At 43.4% G+C, this 18,466-nt stretch overlaps 1 protein-coding gene across 1 annotated transcript in view; it reads left to right on the forward strand.

Moving 5' to 3' along the window:
- The window catches only part of aox6 (aldehyde oxidase 6), a 39,424-nt gene that overhangs the window by 12,175 nt on the left and 8,783 nt on the right, over positions 1-18,466 (forward strand). The window contains exons 4-30 of the mRNA XM_005919932.3: positions 163-271; positions 497-623; positions 5,840-5,901; positions 5,999-6,076; positions 6,892-6,972; positions 7,098-7,242; positions 8,330-8,422; positions 8,555-8,706; positions 10,108-10,201; positions 10,278-10,387; positions 10,538-10,722; positions 10,809-10,971; positions 11,048-11,125; positions 11,210-11,379; positions 13,244-13,370; positions 13,452-13,574; positions 13,750-13,846; positions 13,920-14,044; positions 14,170-14,303; positions 14,969-15,056; positions 15,650-15,736; positions 15,821-16,012; positions 16,095-16,322; positions 16,772-16,867; positions 17,868-18,071; positions 18,142-18,194; positions 18,272-18,386. Of these exons, the coding sequence (XP_005919994.1) occupies positions 163-271; positions 497-623; positions 5,840-5,901; positions 5,999-6,076; positions 6,892-6,972; positions 7,098-7,242; positions 8,330-8,422; positions 8,555-8,706; positions 10,108-10,201; positions 10,278-10,387; positions 10,538-10,722; positions 10,809-10,971; positions 11,048-11,125; positions 11,210-11,379; positions 13,244-13,370; positions 13,452-13,574; positions 13,750-13,846; positions 13,920-14,044; positions 14,170-14,303; positions 14,969-15,056; positions 15,650-15,736; positions 15,821-16,012; positions 16,095-16,322; positions 16,772-16,867; positions 17,868-18,071; positions 18,142-18,194; positions 18,272-18,386 (3,316 nt within the window). The remainder of the gene's footprint in view (positions 1-162; positions 272-496; positions 624-5,839; positions 5,902-5,998; positions 6,077-6,891; positions 6,973-7,097; positions 7,243-8,329; positions 8,423-8,554; positions 8,707-10,107; positions 10,202-10,277; positions 10,388-10,537; positions 10,723-10,808; positions 10,972-11,047; positions 11,126-11,209; positions 11,380-13,243; positions 13,371-13,451; positions 13,575-13,749; positions 13,847-13,919; positions 14,045-14,169; positions 14,304-14,968; positions 15,057-15,649; positions 15,737-15,820; positions 16,013-16,094; positions 16,323-16,771; positions 16,868-17,867; positions 18,072-18,141; positions 18,195-18,271; positions 18,387-18,466) is intronic.

The raw sequence follows: 18,466 nt of genomic DNA on the forward strand, positions 1-18,466 counted from the left end.
CCAGTGTGTGAATGTGTGTGTGAATGGGTGAATGACTGAATGTAGTGTAAAGCGCTTTGGGGTCCTTAGGGACTAGAAAAGCGCTATACAAATGCAGGCCATTTACCATTACTGCTTAATCTGCTAATACTTGCCTTAAGTCACCTTTACTTGTACCATCAGCCATTACTCAGCCAACGCCTGCCTGCTGCCGCTCTGTCAGCTCCACGGAGCCGCAGTCACCACAGTGGAGGGCATTGGCAGCACCAAGACCAGGATCCACCCGGTGCAGGTCAGTTCCAGGGACACCCCTGTTATTTATGTCATCTATGTTTATTTGGAAAGTTCGCTTTTATTCCACAGCATTCCTCCTGATGAGTTGTTTGGCTAATTCTGTGATTTCATTTTAATGGCCAACTTTATTTACATGCAAACAAACTGTAAACCAACTGGGGGGGGGGGGAAAACAACTGCAAACACAAGATAAACTGTTAGGTTTGTGGTTATGTCCTTCCAGGAGCGAATAGCCAAGGCTCACGGCTCCCAGTGTGGCTTCTGCACTCCGGGGATGGTGATGTCCACGTACGCTCTGCTGAGGAACAAACCGCAGCCCACCATGGACGACATCACCCAGGCTCTGGCTGGTGTGTTCACTCTCATTTGAGTTGTTTGTTTTTCTGCTGTCATAGTTTGTCACATGTAACGGTGAATAGTTGTGTTGCCCAACTTTTGTCCTTCCTGTCAGTAAATGGTACAGTCACTCTCTCCAGTCAGCTGAACACACAGTACTTTTTTAGGAGAGTAACCACTCTGACTTAAAAGCATTCAGATATTCTACTTTTTTCTTGAGGGCTCTTTTGAATTTTGAAGATTATGGCTTGTAGTTAATGAAAATCAGAAATCCAGTATTAATTATGGGAATATTTATTGAGATGAATAAAAAAAGATTTGTAGTACAGAAATGTCCAGACTGTAGGAGTCAGGTAAGGCGTGTTGGCTGGCAGGTCAAGTTTATTTATAACTAACTCAGTCACACTAGCTGCAGGGCTCGCAAAATTTCAAAATCCCTGGTAGCCCTTCAGGCAGGGACTCTTCAGTTTTTGGTAGCCCAAAATAAATTTAAGTAGCCTGAATAAAAAAAGAGCAATTTTTTGATTGATTTGTTTCCTGTTTTGTTTCCTTTACAATATTGTACTTTAATGTATAATATTGTAAAGGAAACAAAACATTAATCAAAAAATTGTTGAAAACACAAATTACAACATTGTATAAAAATTACAATCATCAACTCAAATACTTGGTTCTAATTGAACAGAAATTTCTATGAACTTGTAAGAACTTAGGGCTGGGCGATATATCAAAAATTTATCGTTACCGAAATTTATGACTCTCATCGACGTCATTTTGCCCATGTCGGTAAATTCGGTATTTAAAAAAAAAAAGAAAAGGCATGTGCAGGTTGGCGATGTTCATGTCCCTTTAAGACGCTGTGCTACGTTACAGACTTGACGGGGTGGAGTCACATGACTCTACTACCTGTAACAAGACGAGACACGGGTGAACAAATGGAGGACGATTTAAATGTTGAAGCAGCAGCGACGGAGGTAGAGCTGGTGGAGGAGGAAGAGGAGACGCTTGTTAACAAAAAAAATGCATCATCAATCGTTTGGCAACATTTTGGATTCAACAAGGATGATATTGATCAAAAAATTGTTAAATGTAAACTCTGCAAAAAGACTGTTGCGTCAAGTCAAGGTAACACAACCAACCTCTTCCACCACCTGCAGCACAACCATGTGATTCAATTCGAAGACATAAAAAAAGCTCACGAAAGAGAGTAGGAGGACCAGCAAAAACGTCTTCCTCCACCAGGCAGCGGTCAATAACCGAAGCATTTGCTAGTACTCAACTATATGAGCGAACTTCAAAAAGATGGCAAGAAATCACAAATGCTATAGGCTACCACATAGCAAAAGACATGGCTCCTATTGCTACAGTGGAACGCAACGGGTTCAGACACTTCATGAAAATAATTGACAATACGAACTCCCATCACGAAAATATTTTTCAAAAACTATCATTCCCAGCATGTACAGCACAGAGAGGGAAAAGGTTGCTGCTGAATTGAGATACGTTAAGCACGTTGCAGCCACATCCGATCTCTGGTCCAGCCGTACAATGGAGCCGTATATTAGTCTCACAGTTCATTACATCGACAACAAATGGGAGCTGCGTACCAGAGTGCTCGAGACGGCCTATTTTCCATCTGATCACACGGGGGAGATGGTTGGACAGGGGTTGAGAGCGATGCTGTCTGCATGGGACATCAGTGAAGAGGACCTTGTTGCTATAACAACTGACAACGGCCCAAATATTGTGAAAGCTGTCAAGCGGGTTTTCAGTTCTGGAGGAAACATTGTGACATGCCTCAGATCCTGCCTGAAACCTGACATGGTCAATATGCTTGTGTTTCTTAGCAAGAACCTGGAGTAAACACTACTCAGGTAAACATCTACAACAGTAGTTTGACTGAACCGCTCAGGATACCAAGTCCGCTGCTGCCCCTTGTTGAAGTGCCCTGTTCAAGCCCTGCCTAATTTTAACTATCAGTGTTCTATTGAAGTTTTTTGCAAACAGCACTATTTAATGTTTTGTTTAAGAGTTTATAGTTTTCACTAGTCACATGGCAGTGTTTAGTATTTATTATAGTTTTTTCTGTGTTCAATTGACATTTGTGTTTGTGACATTATTTGTTTACAAGTTATAGTACCTCAAGGTCTTAGCAGAGAGGCCTTTGTCCATGATGGCATTACATTTGCACAATCATTGTTTACTTTGTGAATAGCCAATGTGAAACATATTTAGTATTAAACTATTTTGTTTACAAGGGATACACATTTTTTTTTTTTTAGAGAGCATGGTTACATATTGTATCCTACACTTTTTATTTTGTTCAGTTAATAAATCTTAACCACTAAAAGTACTTACTACTATTGTCTTCATTTATTTTCAGTGACATTTTACAGTCCTTTAAAGTGGTAATAATATAATTGCAATGAATAGGTCTAGGGGGAATAATATCAAAATAACTGGAGGAACTATGCTGCCTGCCACAGCCCCATCAAATGGAAAAAAAAAAAGTTTGTTTTTGGCACTTGGGGTGGTTATCAACCTCGATAACGATAAATGGACAACTGCTCAATTTATCGTGATATTGATTTTAGGCCATGTCGCCCAGCCCTAGTAAGAACTGTGTAGGACATGAATCAGTCTGTGTCAGATCCTGAATTCGAAATTTCCACTGAAGTCACAGGTAAGAGGCAAGTGGAACCAAGATCTAGGCCATTTGCTTTTTGAAGTTTGCAAAGACTGCTAAATTGTGCCAGTGGTAGTTCACTCTTTGCAACATAGTACGCTGTTTTAAACTGATTTTCAGGTTTATTTTAAGTATGTAATTTGCAATTACTGCTCAGTATTGCAGACTGAGCAATACGTGCTTCTTTTGTGGTTCGGACTCCTGACATTTCTTTGGAGGTGGAGGAACATCACAGTAATTGCTTAAAGGAGCTTCTTCGACATCTTTAAGAGTTCTAAACAAATGTCTGTCCTCCTCCAGAAAATCTTATGTACGCAAACACGCGTTGCAACTTCTCATCTTGTGCGTGTTTTTTATTTTGACAGCGAATGCGCACCTGCGGACCACTTATGTGCAGCCCTGGTTTTTTAGCTCGTCATATTGCAGCCACAGAAATTCTTTTGTCCATGAAACCATAAAGCTGCACTTTCTTTTTGCCTTATAGTCTGATTTGTCATAACTTTTCAGTTTTGTGGTAAGCTTTTCTTTGGCTGTCACTTCTTCACCCTGACCTGTCTTATTTGGCTCAGCAGAACTAAAATATAAATCCTGCTGCTTTTACACACGCACTCACATAAGCTCAGCGATTCTCTGCGCGATCAACCTCTCACATGTTTAAGCTTGCTGCGGGAGATTTCACTTGTCATGTTTGCATAGTAAGCTAACGATTGATAAGACGATGTCAGAGGAATTGGTGCACAAATTATCATCACTCACAGATCAGTGCTGTCGCTCTCTATACACAGTTCGCTCGATTGCAAAGTGAAAGCAAAAAACAAGCGCAAATTCAAACGCGATTTCAATATGTCACATATTGACAGTGGCTCACCGATGCCAATGACATAATTACCCAGCTACATTTCCGAAAGAATGCAAAAGCATTGACATATATTTTTCCTTCCTATGATAGGCCGACGGGCAGGGCAGAGATAGATTTTGGTAGCCCGACTCGAAAAATCGCTAGCCCCGGGACGTCGGGCTAGCAATTTTGCGAGCCCTGAGCTGACTTTTGACAAATGCTGGTTGGAGAATGGGACGCCATCCCACATTAGTGTGTGACCAGCATGAGGAGGAGGTGCCAGGCTGCTATCCCTGCGCAAATACTTTTTGTGTAAAGCTTATTTATTTTTAAAAACATTTGAAGATGATTAATTAAAGGCCAGTCGAAGCGGGCACGCTCCGTTTTGCATAACTATTTTCAATCCCGGTAGAATTGCAACCACATAAGCTAGCGGAATTTTTTTTTTTTTTTTTTTTTTTTTTTTTTTTTTTTTTTTTTGCATAAAACCAGAGGACTTGCATCTAATGCATTCAACTTGCGCTAGGTCATTTCCTTCCACATATAGCTTTGCAAAAAATTGCATAAAAAGCACTTGCAGCAACAAAAACATAATATTCCAGAAACACGCTTTGCCAATCCGATCAGCTGTTCAGAACACTTCCTATGCTGGAGTAAATGTTAGCGCGAACTATCACATGTCCGCCATCGACTGCCAAAACCAGAAGTGACGTCATTTTCATGGGAGACCTAGTTTTTCCCTACAGGGAATTTAATAAGATTTATTGTTGTTTATAAAAGTCATGTTTGACTTTATGCCTTTCTGTATGGTTCCTGGGATGCTTAGAACTCAAATTGCACTGCTGGAAATGGTTTATTTTGATGCACATGCGGTTTTGTTTTTGGTTTCTTTGCAAATTTGCATTATAATAATTATTTTCCTGGAGTATATAAAAATTGGTGTATCTCAAAAATGAAACTATGAAAACACTCAAAATAAATTCCTGTGGTTGGAAACTATTTTGTGCAACTTTTTGCATTTACAGTTTTGAGGGATAGACCTCTGAAATTTCTCTAACTAGAAATATGTAGAAAAACAAACAAAATAAAACAAAGATGATTCTCAATTTATTTTTTGTAGTTTATTGCACTTTTTTGCAATTAATGTAGTTACTATGGACTTAATGCATACATATTTTTGAAATTTGGGATATAACTGTTGTATTGATGTATAGCAACTTGAAATGCTCCCAAAAACACTACAGTGTGTTTATTTTAAAAAAAAAAAAAATGTGAGCTCTGGCGGACTTGGTTCTATGGTGGGCCTTAAAGGGTTAAGTCTTGAGATGCAGCTGCAGGTGTTCTTGAGGCCCTCTCCTCTCCGTGAACGTGGCATTTCGGCTTCATGCCTGGACAGCAAACTAGTTACTCTTAAAAACTTGTGGTGAAAATCTGTGTCAGACCTCACTTGGACATCACAGTTAGGGAAAATGTTTTATACAGTAATATGAGAGAGGGTGGAAAATTGCATGAGAGCCTGCCTTGTAGTTGATGTATGTTCCTACCCTCATGTGTGATCTGCAGGTAGTGAACAAAGCCAGGTTGCAAAGAGTAGCTGGAGTCGCACGTGTTTTTATAATTCACGGCTTCTTGTTGGGGAAAACTTTGATATGTTTTGATGACATTTATCATCGAAGTAAAATGAACTCACTGTGGCGTTTCTTCAGGTAATCTGTGTCGGTGTACCGGATATCGACCCATTGTGGAAGGCTGCAGGACCTTCTGTCAGGTACACTCTAATTTAGGCAATTTTTTTTCACATTTATATAAAAAGAGAGAAATGTGAGAACACGAGTATAAACAAATTGATACGTTGATGCCAACAGGAAGCCAACTGCTGCCAAGCCAATGGTGCTGCAAACTGCTGCCTCAATGGAGAGAAAAATGGTGATGAACCTGAGCAGGTGAACCCGAGTTTTTTTGTTTTGTTTGGTTTGGTTTGTTTTGTTTTGTTTTTTTGGGGGGGGGCTTCTCTTGTTTTCCTCTCATTTTACTGATGCTGCTTTTAATGAAGCACATTCTTCTGACCTTTAACTGCTCAATCAAGCAATTAGCTTATATTTGGTGTTGCTGTTCTTTTTATGCACTGCTCTTGAACACCTGATCAACAGTGTAACAGGCAGTTAAACTTCAAGGACATCAGTGTCCATCTTTATGCTGAGGGGACCCTGATTCATCAGAGTAAAGGACAAAGCCCGGCTTTGTGTGGCCAGAGTGTGTAGGCAGCTCCTGGACGAAGCATTGATTGGCCTTCACGTTCCTCAGACCAAAAGCCACGTGAGAACCTCAGAGACTTAATGAGTCAGTGCCTCAAACACTGCCACGTGGAGCCACAGACAATTCAGGAGTTCAGTGATGGCCTTACCTAGGTTTCAGAGGAGATTCAAGATTCTTTGGCACATGCATAGTTATACATGTGACAAAGCATGCGGTGAAATGTATCACGACACGGTGTGCAAAAAGGGAGAGAACATTATATACATGAAGTAAAAATGCTGTATGTTCTGGTTTAGGACCCGCATGGCTTGGGGATAGAAGCTCCTCTTGAGTCTTTGTCCTTGCCTGGATGGTGCGGAACCTTCTGCCTGATTGCAGAAGTTGGAACAGATTGTTCCTGAGCCACCACAGTCTCTTTGGGAGCATGCTGAGGTTGTCAGGAGTGCATGAGGGCCCACGGGGGTTAATCCGGGTTTATTTCTTTCTGTTTTCTCGTCTGCAGGAAAAGCCTCAGCTCTTTGACAAACTGGATCTTCTGCCATTGGATCCAACACAGGAGCTGATCTTCCCTCCAGAGCTGATTGTAAGTCATCAAAGGCAACACGAGGAAGGTCTTTAAAATTCACACTTACTCCTGCACCAAACCAGGATGTATCTAAAGCTCCAGTTAAACTATTGATGCTACAGTAATGTCCCTTTTCACTACAGCTGATGGCAGATACAACGAGCCCTCAAACACTCACCTTTCATGGGGAGAGGGTCACCTGGGTGTCTCCGGTTTCTCTGGAGGAGCTGATCCAGCTCAAGGCCAAACATCCCAAAGCTCCCCTGGTCATGGGCAACACCAACATAGGTCAGCAGAAAACACCCTCTGAGGTGTTTCTAACATGATTTAAATAGTGGAAATGGAGAAAAGATTTTTCTTTGTCATTATTTGATCAAATTCAGGTTTCTAAACAAGATCAATTACTGGTTAGACTCCTGCTTTTATAAAGTGTATCGGATTACCGTATTTTCACGACCATAAGGCGCACTTAAAAGTCTTAGATTTTCTTCAAAAAGTACGGCGCGCCCTATAGCGCAGTGCGCCCTGTGTGTTGTAATGAGGACGTAGTAGAGAACAAAATGAGAACGCTAAAGGGTGAAGTGTGGCCGAGTTGGAGGAAAGACTCGAGCGGTGGATCATCGAGCAAAGAGCGAGCGGGAGAAGCGTTTCGACGGTCACCATTCGGCTAAAAGCAGTTTCACTAGCTGAAGAGATGAACATTGAACATTTCCAAGGAGGTCCGTCTTGGTGCTTTCGTTTTATGAAACGGTGCCATTTTTCCATCCGGACCAGGACTACGGTAGCGCAGCAACTTCCAGCGGATTATAAGGAAAAGCTGGCCATCTTCCGCTCCTACTGCAGCAAACACATCGGCGACAAAAACATCCAGCCCAGCCACATCACAAACATGGACGAGGTCCCGCTCACTTTTGACATCCCGGTGAGTCACACTGTGGAGAGGCGAGTTACGCCACAATTTGCCAATGGATTGTAGATGCTTGGGCTAACATGTCTGCTGGCACTGTTGTTCGAGCTTTCGCAAAAGCCGGCATCGTTTCCGAGGAGCCGCACAGCACGGAAAGTGACTCTGACGGTGAAGACAGTGAACTTGGCATGTTTGATGGAGATTTAGCGCAGCTGTTCAATTCAGACACAGAGGATGAGGACTTCCATGGGTTTGATTGATGATAAAAATGTGAGTACCAAACTTTGTTTTGCTCCCGCTTTATTTTTAAATACGCATACGGTACTTGTATGCGCCCTATAATCCAGTGCGCCTTATGTGTGTGTTAAATACAGTAATGGCACACATAACTGAGACTGCGCCTTTTAGTACAGTGCGTCTTATGGTCGTGAAAATACGGTAACCTGCTGTATTTGCTTTGTGCTGAAGGTCCAGACATGAAGTTCAAAGGCATCCTACATCCGCTGATCATCTCTCCAACCAGAGTGAAGGGGCTGTTCGAGGTCTCTCAGACGCCACAGGGTGGGTAACCTACACCTTCAGCTGAGGCTCCAGCCCTCTGTTGGTGTTCATGCACAGGCAATGAGTTTATTTTAGGGTGTGCAAGAGGTATTTAAAGGAAAGAAAGTTGGTTAATGTGCTTCCTCTCTGCAGGCGTTTGGGTGGGAGCGGGCTGCAGTTTGTCTGAGCTTCACTCTGTCTTGGAGAAGCTGGTTCCTCAGTTCCCGGAGGAGAAGACTGAGGTGTTCAGAGCACTGAACCGGCAGCTGGGGAACCTGGGAAGTGTGCAGATCCGAAACGTAGCTGTAAGGAGAAATCGCACATGTGCCATTGATTGTTATTATTTGTGTTTTACTTCATTTCTAGATTTATTTTCCCCCCTCCTCCACATCCTGTTTCCATCGCTTAAATTAACCCTTGCTGTAGCACTAACCAGCCGCTGTGAAAGAGTCCCATTTAATTTTAATTACAAAGAGCAAGAATTAAAAGATTGATAGGATTTTGTTTTAACATCATCCTGATGCAGGATCCTCAGCTGATATTTGCTCATATTTATTTGAACATTTAATACATCTTGTTTGAGATGTATTCATATTATTTGTAACTGGCACTGTGGTTTCTTGCTTATGGAACATAGACTTAAGTTTGAATAACGTGGACTGCTGCTTTGTGGACACTGCATCAGTGCTGGTGCGTTCCTCTCACCACATGTTGCATTTTAGCCGAGGGCGAGCAGAAAAGGCTCATTGTTTTTGTGAAATATGAAACTCCCTGATGAAGGCTTGTGTGCAGAAGCCTGTTGGAGTTCATCCAGTTGAGCTTGACTAAAGCATGAGAATGAAGCCATTTTTAAATGATTTTTAAGCCTGTATGTACCCATCTATCTGTTTTCAATGTCACAGGGCCAACATGTAGACGACCGTTCATGCTCACATTGGCATCTTTAGAATCACCAGTTAACCGAACACCGTGCATGTTTTTGGGGCTCTGGGAGGGAGTCCGAGTGAAACCACACAGACTTGGGAAGGACAAGCAAACTCCATGCAGAAAGACCCCCACTGTAGATTCAAATGCAGGACCTTCTTGCTGTGAGGCAATGGTGCAAGTGTTGCTTTTGTTGCATATAAGCATTTTTTTATTTTTTTTTGCTGAGCTGTAGTGCTCTGCACTTATTCCAGAAGGTGCTCTGAGCCCGTTGCTCATTTTACAGGGCCGATCTGTAATGGCTGCAGCTGCGGCGCACGGCTGTGACTGGGGTGTCAGGAACCGGTTAACAATAACCAGTCAAACAGTTGCTGCACAACATCAAAAAACCAACACCACATTTAAATTTCCCATAGAACTGAAAGTAAAAAGCTCCTAAGATGTTACGTTTCATGCATCGGTCTAACATTGTTTAAATGGTGCCTGAGTGGCCAAAGCTGAGGGCACAGCTGCTCTCATGCAAGCTCAGCCAGTGAAGGTCTACTGCAGATGATGAGAAATACTACTGCAATATAGTGAACGTTTCCTCATGGGTCAGACGTCATGCAAAAAATCAGCTAGACAAAGAAGAAATATCTTCACTGTGGGCATGAGGGGGCACTGTAAGACAAAAAGAGGGCTGGCTTCAAAGAAACTAGAACTCAAAGCCTTGAATTAAAACTTAAACTGATTATAATCTCCTCTCTTGTTTCTGAGTACAAGTTTAATGTGTCTGCATTTAGTCTCTGGGAGGAAACATCGTGAGTGCGTACCCCAACTCGGACCTGAATCCCATTTTGGCTGCCGGCAACTGCAAAGTCAGCGTGATTTCCAGCGGTGAGTCCAAAAAAAAAATATATCAAGATGAGTGATGAATAAACAAAATGCAACTTGAACTCTATGAATTCACCAGGAGGAAGACGAGAGGTTCCCCTGAATCAGGACTTCTTCGTGGGATTTGGGAAAGTCATCCTGCAGCCGGAGGAGATTGTCCTCTCCGTTTTCATCCCCTTTTCCAGAAAGGTACACAAACTTTATTCTTTATTTGTAAGAACATGCTGCGTCTCCTCCACACTGGTGACACATATTTTACTGTGTGGCTGTGAGCGTCTGTCATAGATTATGTGCTAAAAAGAAAACTATTACTAGTGCTGCACCTCGTCTCACCTGCAGGGGGAGTTTGTTCAGGCTTTACGCCACGCACCGAGGAAGGAGGCCTCCTTCGCCACCGTGACAGCCGGGATGAGGGTGATGTTCTCAGAGAGCTCCAGAGTGGTTCAGGATGTCAGTATTTACTACGGAGGGATGGGCCCGACCACAGTCAGTGCAGCCAAAACCTGCCAGGCCATCATCAGGAGGTCTCTTTGTTTTCCCCTCAATTTCCGCTCTCTACTTTACTTCATTACTTTCTCACCTTGTGCTGATTTGCTTTTCTTCCCTTCAGGCCGTGGGACGACGAGACCCTCGGCCAAGCCTACGACATCCTTCTGGAAGAGCTGGCCCTCCCTCCTTCAGCTCCAGGAGGGAAGGTGGAGTTTCGTAGGTCTCTGACTCTTAGTCTGCTCTTCAAATTCTACCTGGAGGTCCTGCACAAGCTGAAAGCAATGGTAAAAAGAGATCTACTTTAAAGAAATAGTGCGGGGTAATGTGGTAAATCCAACTGACTGAAATGTGTTTTTACAGAATGTGATCACAGACGAGGTCCCTGAGAAGATACAACCTTTACCCAGAGACATCCAACCTGGCCTGCAGGAGTTCCAGGTTACAAAATGGCTTTCAGAATGGTTTAACTCAAAAACAGATGTGCTTTCTTCATAAACCCGACTACTTCCTCTTCCTCATCAGCCTGTCTCAAAGGACCAGAGTAACCACGATGCAGTAGGGCGTCCCATGATGCATCGGTCCGCCATCAGCCAGGCCACAGGCGAGGCTGTGTACTGCGATGACCTCCCAAAGATAGAGGGCGAGCTCTTCCTCATGGTGGTCACCAGCTCCCGACCACACGCTAAGATCACGTAAGCACCAAATGGCAACGCCAACAAGGAAAAGCCAAAAACTACAGTTCCTCTAATGGCCACAGGAGGTGTCTTGTTCATGATCACAAGTAATTATGGTCCCTTCACACAGGCAGCACTAAAAAGCAGATTCTTCTGTTGCTTGCACTGCATAATAGGTTTCCTGCTGTGTCAGCAGGACTTCCACAGGGCTGTGGACTGACATACATTTGCGCGAACAATAGAAATGCAAAATAATGGATGCATACAGGAAACATGAAGACCATGATCAGCTGCAGGAAGTGACAGGAAAGGCAGAGGAATGCAGCCAGATGGACACAGATTTGCTTAACCTTTAAAACGTTAGCCTTAAAACATGGCTTCCACATTCGCAATGCAAAGCTATCTAAAAACCTGCATTCTATCCAAAGACCACCAGATGGCGATAGCTGAGCGATGACCTCTAGGTTTTGTTGTGTGTGTGTGTGTGTCCTGGTCATGCTTTGTTTCCAAAGACGGATGGTGTCACTAACAAAAAGACAGACAGCAGATCTGGCGATGTTAATACTTTCATTGGGAGTCACTGAGATTACAAGGCAGTGCATCAGGGGGCCAGATGATGGTTTGCACATATGCAGAGGAGGGATGGTGGATATACTGGACAAGGGATGTTAAAGAAAATCATGCCTGTGCAGTTATGAAGGAGTAAAGTTACATTTTGTCTCAGGCTGTAAAGATGTTTAATTCTGCTGTAAAGTCAGGCATTTTAACATGGGACTCTATGGCGACTGACTCATGCTTGGAGTCCGCCTCAAGTGGTCACTAGAGGAACTGCAGAGTTTGGCGCATTATTGTTGGTTTCACTTTTGCAATCAACATTAAGGTTGGGCGATATGTTAAAAAAAAAAAAAAAAATTCCAACCGGCAATTGTCAGTCCAGCAATCGTGGGCGATATATTCGCGTATGCGCAGACTTTTTGATGGGCGGAGCAATGTAATCATGCACGGTCTGATTTGGGTGTTTACAACACAGAAGAAGTCCAAACATGGACGAACTACTTAACCCCCCCCCCTCCAAAAAAAAAGAAAATAAATATAAGCACCGTCGTCAGGACTAAAAATTTTAATGCTCTCAACCCATCTGGATTGCAGAATGAACAAAATTTTGACAAACTCCCAAAATGCATTGATGGAGACATTTCAGGGATTTTGAGTCAGTCTGCGCTCCAGCTGGCTTAATTGTTAATCGCGCCAAGTCGTGTTAATTCGTAAAAAAAAAAAACACTAAAGAAAAAAGTTGCCAATGTGTTTTGTTTTTTTTTGGGGGGGGGGGTTTGGGCTTTAAACCAGATGAAAAAGGATGTAATCAAAGCAGTGTGCTGCTTGTGCAGACGTATAGTGCGAGCAAAGCACTCAAACACGGCTAACTTACATGAGTATGTACGTGTCCACCATCTGGCTGAGTATGCGTGGCTATCACCAGCTTCTGCAGCTCCATCAACAAGCATTTGGGCGCACTCTGAAGAGGGTGCAGTGGCTCGCAGTTGAAAGAGGGTGCTTTTAAAAAGATACACTAATTTATTTTATTTTTTTTGGGGGGGGGGGGGTACTGTTGACTGCTTCTATTAGCTCCATCATTCTTAGCAAACTCACTCATGGGCAAATAAATAAATCACCCTGGTAAACTTCTCAAACACGACTAACTTGCATGAGCAATTGGACTAATGTTCATCCAATCGCCCCACCCTAGTCAGCATAATTAAACTCAAAAGCTCCAAAGTGAAGTTTGTCTCTTTAAATAACGAGCTTTAGTGCATTTACATTAGGAAAAAGAGGCTCTTTCTGGTGTTTTCATGCTGATATTTTGATGTTTGCTGTCTGACAGAGGGCTGGATGTGAGCGAAGCCCTACAGCTTCCTGGCGTTGTCGACGTCATCACAACCAAAGACATTCCCGGGAAGAAAGTCCGCACATTTTGCGGCTATAATGAGGAGCTGCTTGCCGAGAGCGAGGTAGAGCCTTCTGCGCACCCGCTGCTCTTTACTCACATTTAAACACTAATGGGGAAATTACGACACTCACCATATCTGCAGGTGTCGTGCATCGGTCAGATGATATGTGCGGTGGTCGCCGACACAAAGGCGCACGCCAAACGAGGAGCAGCAGCTGTAAAGATCAGCTATGAAGACCTGCCCGACCCCATTTTCACCATCGAGGTTTGACTTTTTACCCTTTGAGCATCTGCATCATGGGGAATACTATAGTTTGAGTAGTAAAACTGTTTCTGTTCCTTTACATCGGGGTGTTTTGCTCTGTTTTTTGATAATTCACTGGAGAAAATGCTGAAAGTGCAGATGGGTAAACTTTTCAACGTCACACTTTTTGTGACAGGAAGCCGTCGAGAAGTCATCTTACTTTGAACCACGACGGTTGCTTCAGAGGGGAGATGTGACTGAAGCCTTTAAAACTGTCGACAAGGTTTATGAAGGTAAAAGTTGTTTGAGAACAACCGGAAGAAACGTCTGCTTTTTCTTTTTAAACTCTCCATGTTTTCTCCTCAGGGGAGATTCGAATTGGAGGCCAGGAGCATTTCTACATGGAGACGCAGAGCATGCTGGTGGTTCCCGTCGGCGAGGAGATGGAGTTCAACGTTTACATCTCCACTCAGTGGCCAACTTTGATTCAGGTAAACGGAGCAGGTGTGTGTCAGTGAACCTGAGAGTTACTCAGTGAGTAATGGCTCACCAGTGCTCACATGTTGAACATAAAAGACAAGTCAGAGCTGCAGGTGGGTTGGATCTCTCTGTGCAGGATGCTGTTGCCGAGACCTTGAACATCGCATCCAACAGAGTCACTTGTCATGTCAAAAGAGTGGGCGGAGCCTTTGGAGGGAAGGTCACCAGAACCTCCGTTTTGGCTTCTATCACCTCGGTGGCTGCATGGAAGTGAGTCCAAAGGATTAGCAAGTCTTTCACACAGGCTGGTTGGTAACCTCCAGGCCACAAATATCTGACAGAGGCCGTTCACTTTCAAAGTAAAAGGTCTACGTTACCAAAGCAATTGCAAGTAGGTTTTTGTTTCAGCACCATCTCGATCGTGGCTATCGGGCGATTGTGGCTCAAGAGTTGGGCGTTCGCCTTGTAATCGGAAGGTTGCCGGTTCGAGCCCCGGCTTGGACAGTCTCGGTCATTATGTCCTTGGGCAAGACACTTCACCTGTTGCCTACTGGTGGTGGTCAGAGGGCCCGGTGGCGCCAGTGTCCGGCAGCCTCGCCTCTGTCAGTGCGCCCCAGTGCGGCTGTGGCTACAATGTAGCTTGCCATCACCAGTGTGTGAATGTGTGTGTGAATGGGTGGATGACTGGATGTGTAAAGCGCTTTGGGGTCCTTAGGGACTAGTAAAGCACTATATAAATACAGGCCATTTACCATCTCTGTAGCCACTGGCCAACTAGTGGGGAATACAGCAATTTCCTTAGCAGCTGGCTGTTGCTAAGGGTCTCTTACCTTCACTGTCTGGACCTGTGTTACTGAGGCCTGAAGAGACATTAATAAAGAAAAAGAAGCTGGAAAGTTCTTACATTTGTTTTCTTTTATTATAACTGTTTAAAGGACCAATCGTGCCGTCCGCTGTGTCCTGGAGCGCGGCGAGGACATGCTCATTACAGGAGGCCGACATCCCACCCTGGGAAAATATAAGGTACAACCAAGTGCACAGGATATACCTTCTAATTTTTTAGGTGTTGCCCACTGTTTTGATTTTATTTTATTTATTTAGTTTTTAAGAAAATTACTTTTGAATTTCAAATATACTTTGTATCGTTATTTATTGGTTAGGATTCTGAGTGTTTTGTGTGAGGGGAGCCTTCCAGCGCTTTAACTATTCAAACAGTGTGATGTAAGACAGAACCAAGGTGCAGCAGAGTCTGCAGAGAGGTTTGTGTTTGTCTCTCAGCTGTAAAGGCTGATGTGGTATTGTCTGCACTCTACCGAGCAGGTGTGAAACGTGGATGCCTAAGTTTGTGACTCCAGTAACTCAAAGAAGCGATGTAGGAGTTTTAAATCAATACCATAGGTGTATCTACTAGGAGGTTGAGCGGTAGCTCCAGTATTTTTTGTAAAGAGTTGTCTTGCATTTCTTACTTTCTTGGTGGTTTACAAATGTGGGCTTTAAAGGATTTCATCTTCAGTTTTGAAAGGTTGTGACCAAAAGATCTTTAAACTTTTTAGTTTTAAAGGCGTTGTTGACTTGTGTTCATCATCATCCTGGGAGTTGACTGCTGTTTGTTTCAGGTGGGTTTCATGAATGATGGGAAGATTGTTGCTGCAGATTTCCAGTTCTTTGCCAACAGTGGCAACACTGTAGATGAGTCTCCTTTGGTAAGTGGAAAAAGGAAATGCTACTGGAGATAAATGTAAGTGAAACGCCAAAGAACGTAAGAGTGGATTTTGTGGTGTTTGCAGGTTGCTGAGAAGATGGTCCTCCACATGGACACCGCGTACAACATCCCCAATCTGCGAGGTCGCGGCACCGCATGCAAGACCAACCTGCCATCAAACACTGCCTTCAGGGGCTTTGGGGTGCCCCAGGGCCTACTGATCGTGGAGAACATGATCAACGACGTTGCCATGGTGTTGGGATGCCCCGCCGACAAGGTTCCGCCCCAACCTCTCCTGCCACGAGCTCGACCGGGTTTACAAAACAGCATCTAATTAAATGTTTAAAATCCTTCATCAGATTCGGGAGATGAACATGTACAGGGGCCCTTCGACCACCCACTACAAGTTTGAGTTCAACCCCGAGAACTTGCTGCGCTGCTGGGAAGAGTGCAAGCGCCGGTCTGACTACAGTGCCCGCCGTGGCGCCATCGAGCAGTTTAACGAGCAGAACCGCTGGAAGAAGAGGGGGATTTCCATCATCCCCATCAAATATGGCATCGCCTTTTCAGATGGCTTCCTTAATCAGGTCTGTGATCTTATTCTGTCCCCGCAGGCTTGGAGTTTCCAGAGTTTTGTGCTCATGTTCACAAGTTTTTGCTGATGTGAAAGTCAGCAAAAACTTTGCCTTCATTGTTGGCGCCATACAAAAAGAAGCCATATTTAGTAACAGATCATGCAAAAGGGCATGGAGAGAGCTGCACAACACTGCATGACACCCTGTGATGTCACAATGACTCCGTGAAGTCTTGCAGAATGACACAGTGCAAGAATATATCTTAGATTTTAACAGCTTACAGAAGCCAAAGAGCCAATTCTGCTCAAGTCCTGTGTGTAAAGACAAGAGCCTGTTTCAGGGTCTTTGTGTTTGTGTTTTTTTCTTTGTAGTTGTTACTGCTGTGGCTGCGCGACTGCAGGTTGCATGCAGTCAGCTCAGTAGCTGCTTGCTTCTGTTTAGTTCAGTTTTGTTTGTGGCAGGCTGCAGCTTTGGTCCACATCTACAAAGACGGTTCGGTTCTGGTGAGTCACGGTGGGACGGAGATGGGTCAGGGAGTCCACACGAAAATGCAGCAGGTACTGTGTGAAGCACCTCACTGGAAACAACAAAAATGTGTATATAACAAAATATCATGTATTTGTGTATTTAAAAAAAAAAAAAAAAAAAAAAAAAATGCACTCCAAAAGGTTAACTTAAATTAATTAGTGTTAATGTATGCATGTAAAAATCTTATAAATATAATAAGAAACACATGTTGAGCTATATAAATGTACAATGTAAATATATAAATGGAGTACATGGGGAAAAAAATAGCACGTCGAGATGTATAAATTGGGAATATGTTAAAAATAGTTAAATAATAAAATCATTTTGTGCATCAAAATCAAGAAATAAGCATAAAAAGACTTAAAGAATCACACGATAAATGCATTTATTTTAATGCTATTTAAAAGATAAGAAGACAATTGTTGGGTGGATTAAAACAACAGCTTAACGGTATTGCTGCATATTACATTAGAGCCTTCCAGTTTAATGTTTAACACCATTATATTTGGATAATCTGCGTGAGATAACTGTAGCACTGAAAACATGTGAAGGCAGCACACTGGTGAAGCGGTAGACACGATTTTTATTTTTACCTGCTTACAAAGGTTTACCTCCCGTTATGCTCGCTTCCACCATCGTTTTGCCACAAATGCAAAAAGGGCACCAATTCTAATTTATCCGCCACTGAAAATAGTTCCCGAGAGTTGCACTGTTTGAGGTGCAAATTTCACCGGCCAGGTCGCACCACGGGACATCTGTGGCTGCAATGAGCAGGTGTTAATTATTAGCTTATGTATCAGAAATGTTCAGTAAACTGTTTTGGGGGGGGGGGGGTTGGTTGTAGTTTTGAGACATTTGCAGATATTGACGTTAAGAGGATGAACATTAAAAATACTGTAAAGTTTGTGTCACTGCTGTTTTCGTTTTGTTGGTCTGTCTTTGGCCAGATTTGTGCTTCAGTATTATTACAAAAAAGCAGAAAAACACCAGATTTATGCCTTTCGGGGTCTGGCTTTTTCTGTTTGTTAGATTGCGAGCCGGGAGCTTCACATCCCGCCCTCAAAGATCTACATCAGTGAAACCAGCACCAACACCGTTCCCAACACTTGCCCATCTGCTGCGTCCTTTGGTACCGATGCTAACGGCATGGCGGTCAAAGATGCCTGCCAGATTCTGTACCAGCGACTGGAGCCAATCAGAAAGAAGAACCCCAAAGGAACCTGGGAGAGCTGGGTACGAAAATCCTTGAATGATGTTGTTAGATTTGGAGCATGTAAATAACATAACTTTTCTTTGAACGCAGGCCAATAAAGCATTTATGGAGAAGATCAGTTTGTCAGCGACTGGATTTTACAAGTATGGTAGAAATCTCCCCCCACCCCCATAATGGATGAAGTAGCAGTAAGTGACTGTATCTTCCTGTTTGTCCTCAGAGGTCCTGACCTTTACGTCGACTGGGACAAGATGGAGGGCCAGCCTTATGCTTACTACACCTACGGAGTGAGCTGCTCCGAGGTGGAGCTGGATTGCCTCACCGGAGAATACAGGGTCTGTCTGAACGGTCTCGACTCTGAATGCCACTTGCTGCAAACAGAAGGAATATTTCCAGAAAATAAAGGAATCCTTTT

Source organism: Haplochromis burtoni, unplaced genomic scaffold, assembly GCF_018398535.1.
Source record: "Haplochromis burtoni strain Fernald_Lab_line unplaced genomic scaffold, NCSU_Asbu1 Contig_39, whole genome shotgun sequence".
In the NCBI taxonomy this organism is placed as follows: domain Eukaryota; kingdom Metazoa; phylum Chordata; class Actinopteri; order Cichliformes; family Cichlidae; genus Haplochromis; species Haplochromis burtoni.